General features: G+C 41.4%; 1 protein-coding gene across 1 annotated transcript in view; it reads left to right on the top strand.

The window, feature by feature from the left end:
- Positions 1-17,575, top strand: part of LOC110948718 (eukaryotic translation initiation factor 3 subunit H) — a 61,668-nt gene extending 44,093 nt beyond the window's left edge. Inside the window, exons 5-8 of the mRNA XM_022190400.2 lie at positions 890-1,039; positions 11,344-11,464; positions 16,682-16,814; positions 17,284-17,575. Of these exons, the coding sequence (XP_022046092.1) occupies positions 890-1,039; positions 11,344-11,464; positions 16,682-16,814; positions 17,284-17,378 (499 nt within the window). The 3' untranslated portion in view covers positions 17,379-17,575. The remainder of the gene's footprint in view (positions 1-889; positions 1,040-11,343; positions 11,465-16,681; positions 16,815-17,283) is intronic.
- Positions 17,576-17,969: the final 394 nt, after the last annotated feature.

Below are 17,969 nucleotides of genomic sequence, written 5' to 3' on the forward strand. Positions count from 1 at the left end.
CACTAACTTGTGAGGCCAACATTGTCCTAAGGGAAGCAATATTGATAACTGATCCTAGATATCAAAATGCAACATTCGTTATCACATTATTGAGTTGGCTTTTGTAGTTTTGAAGTTCAGTTTACTGACAAGCACCCAGCAAATGGTAAAAGTATAAAACTCTGTAACTTTTGTTGTCAGAAGTGCCAACAAAAAGTAAAACTTGGAAATGAGCCAGAAGCAGAACAGAGGATGTCTGCTTTTAAAAAGAAACTGATTTCAACTCTTGAATGCAAATGAGCTGCAGCAGAACAACTGTTAACCCCAGCCACTCTCTGTTTGCTTAAAAATGTTTTAAAATGGCTCCGGAGCAGGGAGGTTTCTTCTGGGCATTGCATTTTGTTTGTCAGAGATTAATTTTCACCACCGATTCACACTCTTATGTGTTGTCATGCAAGCTGGCCCCTTGAAACCATTTGATATCTCAGAAAGAAAATAACGTTTCCTCTGGTTATAGCTTCAACGTGTGGCTATGTGTCAGCACAATATGAAAAACAAAGTGGTGTCTTGCCAGTGTGGCTGAAAACTACATCAGAATATTGATGAGATTTTTCAGATATTTGCACAGAAGGGAGAGATATACAGTCATATAACTTAACATCCAGAAATAAAAATGAATTCTACTCTGCTTAGTGAAATGTGCATCTTATAGAATCATGGCTGTGAGAGAAAGTCCTGAATTGTCTTTCAGTTTGTAGACTGTATCATGTTTTAAGTGCTCCCACAAAAGATGGGTGACAGCCCTGAATGTGAAGCAGTGATAACATATCATACTGAAAATGGTATATGATTTGACTGTAACATGTAATCTCCTGCTTCTGTCTCCTGTAATGTCCCTCTCCTCCCCCAGTCTGAAGAAAGCCAACATTGGCTTTGAGCATATGTTCGAGGAGGTGCCCATCGTCATCAAAAACTCCCACCTCATCAGCGTCCTGATGTGGGAGCTGGAGGACAAGTCCACGGTCGCCGACAAGCATGAACTGCTCAACCTCTCAAGCAGGTCAGACATGAGCTCATGCAACCATTTACCCAAAGGACCCAAGGCCGAGTAGCTTCGTAGTAAAAAAAAAAAAAAACTGTGTTATTTGAAACTGTTTTTTTCCCCTCAAGGGACAAGTGTGCAAAATGTTCCTGCGTGGTCTTGTGGGGGTTTGTTAACATCTGTCCTCACACCCTCTCTCCCACCGTACCAGTTTTAATCTAATGCTGACATTGCAGGGAACTTGTAGGTGATCTAACAGAATCAGCTCATTTTCTATTTAGACCTGATCTTGTTTTCACAGAATAAAATCCAACACTGTCCCCCAAACCCCCACCAAAAAGTTTAAATGCTCCTTTTTGACACAACCTGCAAATTGGTAATCTTACATTGTACATGAAAAGATTTTCATAGTTAGATTTATAGGAAGCCCTTCAGTCTTTCTACTTTAAAGTCTTTTAACGTTAATCCTTGTTAAGGTCACGGCGGGACTGGAGCCTATCACAGCTGATTTAGGGTGAATGAAGGGGACACTTTGGATAAATCGCTAGTCTATCACAGGGCTACACATTGAGACAAACAAGCACGCTCACATTCATACCTACAGATTTAGAATCACCAATTAACCTTTGCATATTTTTGTACTGGGGCTGCCTGAAAACCCATGCTGCACAGGGAGAACAAGCAAACACTAAACAGAAGATCCCAGGCTGGGAAGCAAACCGGGGATCTTTTAGCTGTAAGGCGATGGCACTAACCACCGAGCAGCCCCCTTAATGTGCCATTATTGGGAAATTAATGAAAGCTTTACAAAAGTCTCTTGATTTCTGTTCAAAATACTGCAAAGATGTCTCATTTTTCCAGAGTAGTATAACCACTGGTTTGGGCCTTGTTCTAAATTGGCTGTTATTGTGTCCGTAGCTTTAAATAATCTGCTGCTGTCTACGCCCCTTTCCAGAAACGGAGACTCTGCATCTGCCCTGTTTAGTGAGTGGCAGAGTGGAGCGAATAAACAGTGAGAAAAAGACACTGTGTCGCTTTTAAGTTATCCCTGAGTGATCATTTCATGTCTAAATGTAGCTGAATTCGCAGCCATCATCACTGTCGTCGTACGGTGATTTTGTGAAACAAAGTTGTAGTTCAGATGCAGATTAACAGCTTGGAAATCTGGAAATGCAGTGACTGCTGGAGTACAGCTACTTTGGGAATTTGGTTGTAATAAAAAGCAGTAAATGTGCGCATATACAGCTGGACAGAAGCAAACAGATGTAAACACCGGTTGAGATTAGGCTGCCCTGAAGCACAGAAGGTGACATTTAAATACAGAAACCCACCCAGTTCTTGTTTATTGGCTTTAAATCGGTGTTTAAGTTTCCATATTTTCCACAGAGCTCAGATCTGTGGGTTTACAATCGAAGCTAATGATGGCGTTAGTTGCACAATATGCTGTATTTATGGATTTTCTATTGTTGTGAGGACATTGCCAGTGACAAACAAAAGCGATTTAGTGTTCATGGAGGCTTATGTGTGCTCTTGCAGCCAAAAACAGAATGCTAGCAGTGCTTTGGTCATGTTTTAGACCTTTTAGAGTTAGCAGAGGCTGCTCATTGGGAATAGCTTTCCTCTGAAGAAGCAGGCAGTGCAAGTTTTTAACTTGACGACTGTTTCCACATAGCAACTGAACAACGCTCTTTCCAACGTGCAAAGCTTTGAGACTGTCTAGTTGTTAAGGAGTCTCAGTACTGATCATCTTCATATTTTCACAGCTTTTATTTCATGCCTTCATTTTTATAAAGCATACCAAAGCACAATATGATTTTCACATCATTGAGCCTTTAATAACACACTAAGATCATTAACAACCGTCATTGTGTGTCCCGAGGCTCTGAGAAAAATCTACAATCAAATCCAGGAAAATAGGTTATTGATGGAAGTTGCATCACCACATAGAATAACACTCTGAACAAATTGCCGGCTTAATTTGATTCATTTGCGTATAGTTTCCATAATGCTGTGAATCCTCCTCTGAAGAATGTAGGCACTTTTCAGAACCATCTCAGTAGCTTTGAAACCCTATCATGGTATCTCTTTAAGCCTCCAAGCTGCTTTCACAGACATGACTTAAAGCTTCTTCTAAATTAAAATTGATTTGACATTAGGGAGCTCTCGGGCATTAATCTGCGTCTTCTTCACTGTTCTAAAAGGTACCATGTTGAAAGAAAGAATAAGCAGTCTATTGATGTATTCTGCCTTATGCTTACCCCCCCACGCACCTACCACAACCCCCCACCACCACGACACATCAGATTCTGCTCAGGAAGGCTGGAATAATATTGTTTTTTTATTATTATCACAAATATCCAGTGAAAGACCAAATCCAACAATGAATTTATCGAGCAGCGAGATTGTGTAGCCAAAGCCCACACTTCTGTGCAGTTGTCTTTTAAAACCCATTAAAGAGCCATATTGTTACATTGGATGACATATTTCTCCGTTACAATGAATACGGCTCTGTCGGTTTTACCTTCAAATAACACCATGAGCTAATACCAGCGAGAGCATTTTTGATCTCTGAAAAGTAAATGGTCACAGAAACAGGACTGTGCTTTCTCTTCTTTGTTAGTTTGCTTTAGGAAAAGTGCCCTGTCATGGTCAGACTCAGATCATTTGGACACGGTTGAGTATGGAGCTGATAATACTCATGAAAGACGGCCAGATTCAGTGCATCTGCAACATCCTGTACAGGGGAGGAAAAATATACAGTCTGTAAACCTGAAACTACACAGTCTCATTGTTATAATGAAGCAATGTGTCACCTAATGCAGCGCTGTGGCTCTTTTATGTGTTTTTATTAGTTTCAAGAGGATAATGGAGTTCTATGGCACACTAGCAAAAGTTATGAGACTGTGGTTCCACATTCAGTAGTTGTAAATTGGACACATTGTTGGTTTTCGTCTTTTCATTGGAAGTGTTGGTTTTATTAAAGAAGATGAGAATTACCAGCAGCCTAATCCTTTAAACCTGTGTTAAAATGACAGCACAGTTGTGCCAGATGGGTGATACAGTATGAGGACATCTCAAAACAAAATGTGTTGACTTGCTAATCATTGAAATATTTTCACACGACAGTAGAAGATTTCTTGTTGCATGGTGGATCTTTCAGGGATAAAACAAAGCTTAACGGTAATTTACCGTTTGGATAACTGACGACAGACATATTCTAGTTTTTACATGTTTGACCACTTATCGGATTTCACCAACTTGTCCCCCTGGGATATTATTGGATGTTTGATTGGGATATCCAGTCCTACCATAGGTACAACAAATGCCACGTCTAAATGTCGCGGCATATTTATTCAAATGTGTCTCTAAAACCAGAACCTGCCGTCATACTTGGTGTTCCATCACTAATGAGCACAATACGAACAAATATCACCCCACTGTATCAACTCACTGCCTCGCTCTCTCCGTCTCGCATTTATGTCTCAGAGGCTCTCAGCATCAGTCTCAGGAGAATTTATCAGCAATCATTTATGGAGATAAACCGCTGCAAGTGGAGCAACAGCTGTGAAGCTGCTAATCAAAAAGCTTCCCAGGGGCAGGTGTGAGAAATTAGCACAATAACGACTCATAGTGCTGATTTACACACTGTTCCGGCGCAAAACACACTTTGCTCACTTGCACACTGCAGTGAAGCACGTCAGGAGTTGTGATTGTTCTCATCTGTGTCCTTTAACACAAGTGAGCCATGACTTAATGAAGGCTGCTGTGTACACAGCTCTGTAGAATGGATTCAGTTTCATTCATTTTTAATTATAAAGCGCCCAGCCATAGCATATGTCATCCCAGGGCACTTGACTTAGTAAGGTCAAGACCTTACAGTATTATGGGGAGAAACCCAACAATTCCCCCTCGAGCAAACACTTGGAAACAGTGGGGAAGAAAAACTCCTAACAGGAATAAACCTCGGGCAGAACCACTCTGGGTGGGTGGCTGTCTGCTTCGATTGGTTGAAGTGACGGGAGAGTGGCGAGAGGAAAGAAACGATAAATAATAAACACCGGGCAGGTTGGTGAGACCAATACCCACAGATCAGAAACATGCAGCTCCAGAGCCAGAGAGACCTGCAGTAAGGTACAAGGAGATGGAGGACAGAGAGGACAAGACGCTGAGTTAATGACATGCAGCGGTAGCATATAAATGCATGTGAGTGGCCAGCCTAACTTCACACTAACACCAGTAATTTGGTACAAATTGCCAAATAGACTGAAGGAGAAAATGTCACCTTTCTTGCATGTTGTTCCCTTTTTTCAAATTACTACACTGAAGTTGAAGCATAGCTTTTGATATCGCCTGAAATGGAGCAGAAGCAGAGCGGCCCTCCCCATTGGTTTCCCTTCATGACCGTCGGTGGGATGTCTGGCAAGATGAAATTGTTTCCTGAAGTTGTCAGATTGCTGCGCAGCTTCGTCCTTGTATTGGATTGTAGCGTCCATCGCTCTACATCTTCTGCTGACAGCCCCACCCTTTTCTCCTCATTTCCACCCCTTCAAAAAAAAGTAAACGATAATGGGTTTTATTTAATGTTTTTCCTTTTGTCTCATTTTCCAATCTGCAGCCTCATTTATCAATGTCATCTATGTCTAAGGCTGAGTGAGTGCAGTTTCACTCTGGCGACCAGGGTTGTTCTTACCACAGATGATGATGTTGATCGTGGTGATGGATTGCATGAATGTAAATTCATCTGTGGAGCCTTTTTCCCCTCAAACAGCCTTGAAATGTCGCCATATTTGCAATGTTACAAAATTGACTACATTTATGTCAGGTCACGATGCATTTCTCGTGTGGGTTTCTTTCATGGTCCTCACACATCTTTAAAATTTCTTACTCAGACAGTGAAATATAAATCATCATCCTTTAAACTTCATATTTGCTTTTTGCCTTTTGTGCCAAGTTGTTCAGTCCAATCCCTCTTGTCCTTGTCTGATCCGTATATTTGTCTTTCGGCATTATAGTGTTGGACAATGAAAGAGTATGTAAACACGACTTTCCAGACTAGACTACTCTGAAATAACAAGGTTAAGGGGTCTGAGTGTAGGTAGACAGGAGAAGAATTGTAAAACTTAGCTGTGGAAGTGAGGCAAGTGATTTAGGTGACAGAAATGTTTCTGTGAATGGAGGAAAAAAGACTAAACTTGATCCATTGAGATAGACTTTTAGAGGGGGGTATTTTTGAACAGATGCCAATAATAGTTCCTCTTCTGATAGTTCCATCTCCTTTTTGCACTGAAATAATGATAATGGGCAGGAAGCAGGGATAGATGGATTTCAACTTGAAATGAATGAGCTATAGGGTATTCAGTCACAAAAGGTGTCGGCATTTGTTCCAAATGCAACACAAATCTGTCTGAAAATCTCTTTTTATGCATGCTTTTATCTTTGCATTTTTTACCAGATAAAACTAGACACTTACATTGGAACAGTGTTATCTATAGTGGATTTCTTGTCCTATTTGTAGCAACTTATTCAGCTACAGAAGAAAGCCAGCAGTCCATGTTGTGCCGCAGTCCATCAGTTAAAAAGACTCCATCAGAACAAAACGCTCATTCGAAGAATGGAAGTCATTTCCTTGGCAGCTTTGTTAAGCAACTCCCCTCTGAACTTTCAATTTACTGAATGTCAGCCAATTTTTGCTCCGACATCAATACAGTTTTAGAGTTTGTCCTCTGTTGTCCTGTGTGAATATGAGCATGTGGGCGCGAGCACGCATACGGTACACTGTTTGGGCTGCCACTGAGCCAGGCCTTAAAACAGAATGAGTGATGATAGGAAATCCCTAGATAGACTTTGATTTCTAATTCAGTATTGATCGGAAAGCTCACTGACCTGCCTGAATAATTTAACTCTTTGGAGTTTTATGGCCAGGCGCTGCATAGTGTCGAGTGTATTATTCAGTGTGCAGCTTAAATAACCATGTGTGACTATAAGCATTCAAGATTTGTGTGTTTAGAAAAACTTTAAAGCAGTAGTGTGACTGTTGCACACAGTCAGGGTTTTGTGAACGTATGGTAAAAACTGAACATGCTCAGAAACAACTTGGAAAACTAGATCTCCTGATAGTGACAGTGAGATGTCGTGAAAAAAAAAAACTTGTGTGTGGACTGCTGTTTTTTTGTTAAATTGAGTATTTTAACTCTACTGTCAAAGTTCCCTGTTGTTGTCATTTGCTGCTAAACAAGCTCTCCAAATCTCACACAGCCACAATCAACAACAAAGGACACTAACTAAATGAAACAAAATCCAGTACATTGCACCAAATACCACTCTCTCTCTCTCACACACACACACTGTCTAGATCAAGCATTTGACACATCCATAAACGACAGATGTTTTGAAGGATCCTGCTCCGACTAAATGATTTCCTTCGCATATATTATGCATGCACACCACACAAATTATCCACCATATTGCTTGATGAAATAGTCTTAAATGGGCTTTCGTCAGCGAAAATCAATTCTGACACAGTGAGAGGGACACAGTAGGAAAGTGTTATGCCGAGATTTGGTCCTGGGCCATCAGTTTTCATGTTTACTGCCGTGGGTTGACAAACTGATCACACAACAGTCCTTGCAGGCAAACATGGCTGTACTGGAAATAGTTCAGGCAGTCTAGATTATGGAAATGACTGTGAGGTTACTGAACATCATGCAATTTTCATGAGATGTTTTTATTTTGATTCTAAATGTTAAAAGTGAAACGCTTGAAGTAGTTAAATCTGATTAGAACCAATTTGCTGTATTCATCTGTACACACTTTGTGCCTAAAAGTCTGCAGTAGAAGGACAAAAGGCAGGCGGTTAAACAAATTATTTGATCACTTCAATTAACTCACACCTCACGCAGGTGCAAAATTGCAATATAGATAATGTCACAGTTTGTCATGGCAAGTGAGAACGGAACTATAAATCATCAGCAGTGTTCATACAGTTATCTGCGTGCCTGTGGTTTCTCTGTGTGTGTTTGCATGTAAATGTAATTAAGGTGTTTGCCGTTGATGGCAGCCGATGCTAAGCTGAGAAAAATCATAAGTCTTGAGGATGTGCATATATTTTAAAGATGTGGGAATCTGGAATTTTATGCACTCGTTTAGTTCCACAGATGTTATTTCATTTTTTTGACACTGCCTAAATACCGGTGGCTAATGCAGCAGTAAAATGCAAGTGCGCCCTACAGTGTTTCTGAAAGTACTGAAATCCCTTTCTTTTATTTGCAATATACATTTATATAATGTGATTACATTTTTTCCAACAGTTAAATGCCAATAGCCCGTAATGACAAACTGAAAACATGTCTTTAGTTGTTTTTTTTTTTGTAAACATGTTAAAAATCCAAAACCGAAATCTGTTCCTGACAAAAGTATTTAAACCTCATCCCTCTGGCACTCCAAATTGTTTGTCTATTTACAATTATAAGCCTTGAGATCTGTCTAGGACCACCTGAGGCAAACAGAATTGACTTATTAGAGTCTAGAAATGCACTGAACTGTGTGTAGAAAGACGTAAGATTCACATTGTTCTAATGTCAGGATGAATCTGAGCCATGAAGTCCAAGGAAGGCTCTTCAGACCAAACAATGTAACTGTGGTGAGGCATAAATTAGGGGTGGACCTGAATCCCAATATAGTGTTCAGCAAATAAAATTCTTCAGTTTTTCTGTTGAATTTGCAGTATGCGAAGCAGAATTAGTTTGATAGGAGGAGATTAGCTGTGGCAGTACATTAGCTAGTTCACCTATATGCTTTGCTCACTGCTCAGTGAACCTTTGTACTGCCGTTGTAGGTATCACACTGGAGAGAGAGAGCAATTTAAAGTGATTTTTTTTTTTTTGCTATGTTTTTGGTTATACATGTTTAATGCTGAATTTATGCAAAACATTCACCAACATTAGATTTAGGTGTTTATAACTATTCTAATAGTTGTTAAATATCACTAATTACTTTCCACTTTTATTCAAATACAAAAATGATTTTGCAGTGTCAAAAAATGCTAGTTGGCTCTTTGCACCTTCAGTGTAAGTCAGGGAGAGGGTAGAAAGACAATTTTTAAAGATTTAAGTATTCCTGGGAGCACAGTGACCTGAACAATTGTGAAACTAAAGAAGTTTGAGACCACTAGAAGTCAATAAAGAACTTTATTGAAAGGACTCTGTAAGCATGAGAGAAATGAATAAGATGTGATGAGTCACAAACTGAACTATTCAGACAAGATTTCAAAATCTGTGACTGCCAAGAACACCAGGCACTGCTCATCATCAGGCTAATATCGCCGCTACAGTGAAGCACGGTGGTGGCAGCATCATGACGTAGAGATGCTGGCAGGGACAGAGAGACGAATCAGAATTGAGGAAAGCATGAATGCAGAGAAATTCTAGAGAGCAGAAACCTGAGACTGAGGCGATGGTTCACCTTTCAGCATGGCAGTGAACCAGAATTTAAAGCCAAGACAATGCAGGAGGGCTTCAGGGCAGATCTCTGAGTGTCCTTTAGTGGCCCGGACAAAGCTCAAGCTTAAAGCTCACAGAACATGTGTGGAGAGACCTGAAGATAGCGCTTTACAGACGCTTTCCATCCAGTCTGATAAAGCTTGACAGGATTTCGAGGAAAAGTAGGATGAACTGTGGAAATCCAGGCTTGTAGAGACTCACCCAAGAAGACTGAAAGCTTTAATTTATGCCAAAAGGGCCTTTGTAAAGTAATGAATTGAGTGAGTGGTTTTAGGTTTAGCTTTACGGGGAAAATTCCAAATTCATCATTCAAAATTGAGTTTAAATTTACATCAAAAACTTTGCAAAAAGTAAAAGAAAAGTACTTTCTAAAAGGTGACTGCATTTGCATTTCATTGGAATTGCAGAGAGCAGAAGAATTGAATACAAAACAAATTGATTAGAAGAATGTGTACAGCTCAGGCCATTTCTACTCTCACGGGACACGAGTTTCTGAATTTCTCAAACCAAACAACGGCAAAAGTTACTGTTTTGGTTTTCATTTAAGACTTTGCAGTCTAAGAGAGTGAGACTGACTTTCTTGATGATTTTTTAGCTTGTTACAGAAGACAGAAAGCGTGAGGAGCCAAAAGAGTAAGAGAGGAATATTGATTTCTGAAGCTATTAATTGAAAAAAATCTCACAGCAGAGGGGAAAATAAGTAAAAACACTTTCCACTCTTCCTCTGCATGTTGACACAAACACACATAAAACACAGTTACATCAGCACAAGGCAGCACACAGCCAAAATATACACAGTGTTGGCAGTTCTTGCGGGTATGGTTGTCATTTAAATAAACAGTAAGAGTCTGCTTTCCCACAGTACATGCTGCATTATGTAGCACCCAAACATTCATAAATGAAACAATATAACTCCACAGAGGAACGTACAAGAGGGATGCGACACAAAGTAGAACACTGCAGCCTTGTCGAGGTTGAACTTAAGGCAATAGTGAGACATCCTGTTAAAAGTGGGGCTCATGGGAGGAGGGAGAGGAGCGATGCTGGTAGCGTTGTGTTGTGGATGTTGTCAGCGTGGCAGTGTTGGGGAAAGATGAGGGATGTGATACCAGAGCAGAAAGAGGAACAGTCCTGAGGTCTGAGAGGTTTCATGACAGACGTATTGTGGTTGGGGGGTGAATCAAAGATTAGCACAGAATAGATGGAAGACATGGACTATACGTGTTTTCAGTTCAGTGTGCTTTGTGGGTTTAGTGTCAAAGGGAAGAGGATGAGTCTAAGATGACATTATCTGAGTTGACTTGAAGAAGTAACTCCAAGACACCTGATTTAAAAGCCTTATTGTTGTGGCATTTGAAACATTATTCTCAAATAGGCAGAGGTGGCACATTTGCAACAGACCTTTGATGCACTATTCAGCAAAGACCTTCAGGAAGCATAACAAAATAGAGTTTCCTCCTCCAGGACTAACAGACTCACAGGGCAGCTGTGGCTCAGGGGCTTTCTCAGATCTCCCACAGGTGTTCAGACTCTTTCTCAATCCCCAGCTCCTCCTGGCCACTTGTTAAAGTGTCCTTCAGCAAGACTCTGAACCACAAATTGCTCTTGATGGCCGGGGCATGGTGTGTGATTGAGTGCATGGGGGAAAGAGAGCCAAAGTGTTCAAAACAAAATCTCTATTTTAACGCATTTAACAGTAAAATTAAAATAAAGTGAAATGGTGAAGATAGCCTTAGTGGCCTGTAAAATGCGGGCACAATGCATGTCATTGCATCTCACGGTACGAGAACTTTTTGAATGACATCCTGACAATTTTTCTTCCAGCAACCACTTGGAGAAGAGCCTTCAGCTTCTGATGGACAGAGTGGATGACATGAGCCAAGACATTGTCAAATATAACACCTACAGCCGCAACCTGAGTAAGCAACAGCAGCAGAAGCACCAGGTAAATCTCTCACACACAGACACACACACACATGCGCACATGTGCACACACACACACTTATACACGTTATAGAGGGACCAAAGTGCACATGCCACCTACACCATGAGGCAGAAACCTCAGCTCTCCAACATGCATATAAGACACACACACACACACACACACACACACACACACACACACACACACACACACACACACACACACACACACACACACGGGCATTCAGCCAGAGTCTCAGCAGGAACCCAGCGGGTATATTTCTGTCAAACATGGACACAACCAATTGCAGCTATAATCACAGCAGGCAAGCAGCAGAAGTACCGGGTAGCACAAACACACACAGTAATATGATCCTTCAGGCTCATACATGTACATAGATCCACTGAGGACACACAGCAGTAACTACAATAAACAGCAAATGTCAAATATGCAGTTTATAAACATTTACTAACATTTATATCTGAGTGCTTCATGTGCTGAACGTGGGATTTGTATTGTGTAATTCCAACACACGGTATCTGTACAGCAGGTTAGATGTCATTGAAAAGCCAAATATATGCAAAGGTTGGCGTGTTCTGAGTTCAGCTGTTTTGCTCTGGACCTTAACTCTGTCAGAATATCTAACATCACATTCAAGCCTTTGTGGAGGAAAGAACAACAAAAACCCACTGCAGATTCAGTCATTTGAAGGAGGACACTCTACTGTCACAGTCGGGGGTCCACACACAAAAAGCAGCATGAAAAAAAAACAGGTGAAACTTTTTCACCGTATGAGCATGACCACGGCAGTTTTCCAGAGTTGTTCTGCAGAGTTTTGCCAGGGAATTTACCAACAGAGGCTGCATTGACTCGAAAATGTAAATTTGTGGGCAATAAGCAAATCACCAAAACCACCAACATCAGCACCAAGAAACTTCAAGGAAAGACACAGGCCGGTTTAAAAGTAATTTCTGTTGTTGTGAGTTTACACAAATGTGATAAGAATGACTGATGTTAAAGTTGTAACATCTGTCATCGTGTTATCATCACTCACCTCACTGCAGTTGCTGATTGCCCACAGCAGATCAGCATGACTTCCATTTCAGACACCCTTCTCCTCCATCTGCTGCATTATTTTTCCTGTCAAGGAACAAGTTGTTTTCATCACTATTCAGGCTGATCCTGGGATACAGTCACTGCAGCATTAATGCTTACGGGAAGACAAGTAGGTTAACAGTTAAAACACCGCTGACACGCAGGGAGAGCTGATAGATGAGAACCTAATACTGTTATTAGTAAATCAAGTCTTTCTCAATTCTAATGAGCAAGACACAACCCTCTATTGCTCTGTCCGAGCACATTGCAAACTCACAAGTTCATTGAACCCTGTGAGTCATCTGCCACTTTCAAGTTAATTTTGCTATCTCTAATTAAAAGCTCTTATCATCACAAGGGCTAGAAATACACATTGCATCTTGGTTTTTTTCCATAACAACCGGCTGTCCAGATTTTTAATTAATTAATATGACACCAAGGGAAAAAGGCATTTTGCATTATGAAGATTTTATGTGTATTTACATGTATCTGATCATGAAATGCTGGCAGTAGAGATAGCCTTTCATAATTGTGTCGGGAACATTGTCTGGAATCAGGCAGTGTGAGAACTATGATGTTAGGAAGCTCTATGACTTAGAAATTGCGAAAAATGTGTGCTTGGTGACAAACAGAAAATGAATGTCATTATTTGATTCGCTGAAGTGAATGGCCTGCTTGCAAAAGTGCCAAACCAGAAAAATTCAAAGTTATTTTTCATGCCAATGCTTTGTTGCACTGACAGGTTCCCAGCATTGTTGGAAAGGTCAAGTTGATGCACGATGCACCAGCGAAAAATCCTTCCAGTGCAATTCAGCTCTGAAGAAAGGATACAAATTTGGATGCAAACGTGTTCGTCTGGTCGTGAGGGTTAAAAGCACAAACAGGTGCACTTTGTTAAACACAAATAAACAAACACAACTGTGCCTCGTGTGTAAAGACGCAAAGATGCTCACACCACCTACAAGCGCAAAGTCAGCCAGAAGCGCTAAAGAGACCAGAACAAAACATACACAGACAGATAAGGAGTGAGTCACACACCATCTGCAACTACAACCTCGGCCAGATGCATCATAAACATCCGGCAACGCATGCAAACACAAACGGTCACGCACATGACTCAGGAAAAACGGAAGCACAGAGGCGCAAGGTGACTCACTGGTGTGTGCTCGAACGTTCACCTACATCAAAACAACTCCGTTATTCTGCCGTTACTCTCCGCAAGTGGAAATGAGAAAACGTCTGAAGTATTAATGTTGATCCGGGCCGAGTCATCATCATCTCAGCCGACAGCGGATAAACTAACAGCTACGTTCACACATTTGAGGCGCACTTCCAGCAAACGTGCAACTGCGACCAAAGGTAGCCCGACGTATGCACACGTAGAAGAAAAACACGCCTATGTATCCACACACCCGCAGGGCCATCACACACTGCAGCCATTATGATCCATCATCATCTCCATACTGACCTTCTCATCATCGCAGCACCCCCAGCCTTACCCCCGACACACGCACACACACACACACACGCACACACAGCCTCATGTCATACACAAAATCCTGCAGACAGTCCCTCTAATAGTGTCTAGATTTTCCATGTTTCACACGATTCTCTACAATGAACAAATAGCTCACATGGGGAGAAAGAAAGCGAGCCTCTATTAAACCTTTCAGACATCTACAGTACTTGCTCCATGTAATCTTGTGCTATTGACCCTGCTGCTTCCTGGACAAATGGAACCTTATTAATCATCATAGAAAGTTGCAAAAAGGCGTTGTGCTGAGAGAGCTCCATTTTTCATTTGCAGCCCGCGGAATTTCGTAAATAGCCAGTTCCCAGGCACAATCTGTGGCCAAGTTAGTCTTTGTAACAGGATATGTACGTCTCACTCCACCTGATTTATTCATTTTCTGGCTTTCACAGAGGCAGCCAACCCTTTGCAGCAGATTAGGTTTGGTGCAGTGTGTTAATCCCGTGAACTCAGCAATTAAGATTTATGGTCAAAATAGAATTCATCTATAGTTAAGATGTAACAGCATTATTTATGAACCTTAGAATACTGTGTTTTACATTGAACAACAAGTAAACACAAGAAAGGCAAGACAAATCACGGTTGAAGAGTGCATTTGTTTGTGGTAGATGCTAATTAAATGCAAAACCAAAGAGAAATCCGGCGAAAAAAAGGTCATCACTTAAAGCCAAAGACATTTGAGAGACTGAAATAAAGTGGTTGAAGCATCAGCGGTGTGATGCAGAGGTGGTTGGACCCCAATTTAAAAAGAGACCGGTGGAAAAGCATGCAAAAATTAATTTTTAAATACAGGAGAACCGAGCCGAAGGGGACCAGAAGATAATTACACGTAATCCAAAATGTGGTCGACACAAACAGACCCTGAGAGAGAAAACAGCAACACAAGCAGCAACGTGATACTTTATCAATTAATAAGCAGCTCTGCTAGAAAAGAGCTGAAAACATGATAATATTCTCCGGAGAAGCATTGTGAAGTCGTCTTTAAACTAAATCCAAAACTAATTCATTTATATGATTCAAAGATTAATTTGTAAAAATAATTGAGTTGTTTTCATCTCCTAAACCAAAAATAAATATTTGGAAGCCTGCTGGACTCTAAAAATAATAGCTGTCCATTTCTGTCTTTAAATAAAACGCAAACAGTAATTGTCAATTATTAGCAGAGATTTTGTACATTGGCTCCAGTCTGCAGCGATTGTTATCTCACCAAGAGATTAGCACTGTTAGTATGTTTGGATAAATTGGATATTAAACAGATTTACACATAAACTACGCACCAGATCTGATTAGACCATAATATAGACTCTAGTAGCTCTAATTTGGTTCTGGTTTGGCTCAGGTAATTATGAGATTTCAAGTAATAAGTCGAAGGATTCGCATTTTCAGAAACACACCATCCCCAGCACAGAGCCTGTTGGTTCCAGCAGCCTGCTGTGGCGATGCCTCTCAGCAGCAGCCCTGAAGAGCTTGTGAAGGCGGAGGGTAAAATAAATACAGCAAAATACCGAGGTGTCCGGTTGCAGTTTGTACGAGACCTGCTTGGACAGGATTATTTTCTACCAAGACATCAACCTCAAACTCAAAGCGTTAGCCGCACAGGAGTCCAGACTGCAGTCCAATTCACACTTTGTAGCAGGAGGTGGAAAAACTGCTGTTCACACAAAGTACCGATGCAGGATGACAGCGATTGAGGAGTTTATTTAAGAATTACTGGTGGAAAACAGCATCTAAAGGTGCCTCTGCTGTGCTGATATGAAGGAGATTGTTTGATATTTGTTCTTTAAAATACTTCCAGACGCTCTATACGTATACTATATATGAAAAGCAGTGTCAGATTGTTTCTAGAATTGGCACACAATTATACACTGTGATTCCACTCGATCATGCTGTGACACATTGGCGAGAAAAAAATCAAAATAGAGATGTTTCATTTGAGCAGAGAGTTCTATTTTTCATCCTCATATTGTTTATCTTAGCACTTTTTGCCAGCTTCAGTCACCCATAAAGGTGCGTTGTGGGATGTCTGGTTGAAAGCACTCCAGTTGCTCCCACTGCGTTTTCCCCCCTTGTTTGCCACACACTCCTCTTCCACCGGTCTGTGTCAGTCTTTCCGCCGTCTTGCCAAATTAACAAGGCTTTTAGGATCTCCAGAGACCCGGCACCTCGCTGATTTACCGACTGTCAGACCTCCACAAATCACTCCATTCCTGTCAGCACTTATAACTCCTCTTTTTCTCTCCCCATCACCATTTCTCTACGTCTCACTTCCTTTCTATTACTGTTTCCATTGCCTGCCTGTTTTTTTTTTTTTACTCTTACTATCTGCTGCTACTTTGTGCTTTCCTCTACACATCTCTCTCCTCCCGTTACTTTGCCTTTTCCTCTTCCCGACTTCCTTACTTTTCTGTTCCTCCCACTCCTCCCCTTCCTGTCGTCATTATTTCACCCTTTCTCCTCACTTCACATGCTCATCCTGTCTTTTCTCACCTCCATCTCACTTCCCTTCCTCTTTTATCCATTCCCATTCCACACTCCCCTCTCTCCATGCTATTTCTTTTTTGTTTTTGTCCTCTTTCGTCACTGCTAATTCCACCTTCCCGTGTCCCCTCCAGTACCTCCAGAGGCGGCAGCAGGAGAACGCCCAGCGGCAGAGCAGAGGAGAGCCGCCACTGCCTGAGGAGGACATCACCAAAATGTTCAAGCCCCCCCAGCCGCCACCACGCATGGACACGCTGCTTATTGCAGGTACACACACACACACACACACACACACGAGCGCTCATCGTGCACGGCCAGCGCTCACCATCAACACCAGACACCCTCCTCCCCGCTCTTTCTCAAAACTCCATCAGCCGCCTCTGCTCCCCTCACAGGAGCTCAGGTTCTGTTTTGTAATTATCTCCGCCATTATCTTGAAATTACATTAATTTAAAGTTTATTGACTCAATCTCCAACTCGACCGCCTCTTTCCCTGCTGTTTTCACCCGCTCAGCTCTCCTCCGCCTTTTTGACAACATTCCAATGCTTCCGTTTCCTCCGTTAGCCACTAATTTGATGTCTTGCTGCTGTTTCCCCTCCCACCCCCGCTTGTTTGTGTGCGAAAAAAATACATGTGTATCCATGTATGTATGCGTGTTTCTGTGCATGTTTGCGTGGGTGTGTGTTTGTGCTTCGGTGTCGGGGCGCGTGGATGCTTGTGGCTACCCTCCAACAGGGCAAATCAACAACTACTGCCAGAATGTGAAGGAGTTCACCTCGCAGAATCTCGGGAAGCTGTTCATGGCGGAGGCGCTCCAAGGCCACAACTAGACAAGATGCAAAAGAGTGGAACAATCTCCGAAAAGGATGGAGGGTAGCAGAAGAGCTAACGAGATGCAAAACCAACTTGGCGACGACTGGAAGGGCATCTGCCATCATTTGCTTTCTAACTATTCATCTGTTTTTATGCCTGATTCCAACTTGGATACAAAATTGTCTATCATTTAAATAAAAGTCTTGCATCTCCACATCTTCTCTGTCTCCTTGTTTTATCACAGTTGTTCCATCTTCTGCTTTTAATGGTAATTGTAGCACATTGTAGTGAACATTCTTGGACATTGTTTTGAATTTTGCTGTACAAAAGATTTGATTTTCTACTAAACATTACTATGCTGAATTGGAGCTTGCTCATAATACAAAGATAATTATACAGCACAGTAGTGAAGTTTCATTTTACTGCTACATGCTTCTCGTTCTGCAGTCCAAACATCAAGCAGGAAACTTCAATTATCAGTGGGTTTGCTGTGTGTTGCTTCACACGGTAAAAACAATGATTTACTTATATCAGGGAAAGGTGTCAAATCAAATGCCAGCTACGTTGCTGTAACCCCCCTCCACAGCCTGCAGTCTCCCTGCTCGAAA

The sequence above is a fragment of the Acanthochromis polyacanthus genome, chromosome 12 (genome assembly GCF_021347895.1).
Source record: "Acanthochromis polyacanthus isolate Apoly-LR-REF ecotype Palm Island chromosome 12, KAUST_Apoly_ChrSc, whole genome shotgun sequence".
Taxonomy (NCBI): domain Eukaryota; kingdom Metazoa; phylum Chordata; class Actinopteri; family Pomacentridae; genus Acanthochromis; species Acanthochromis polyacanthus.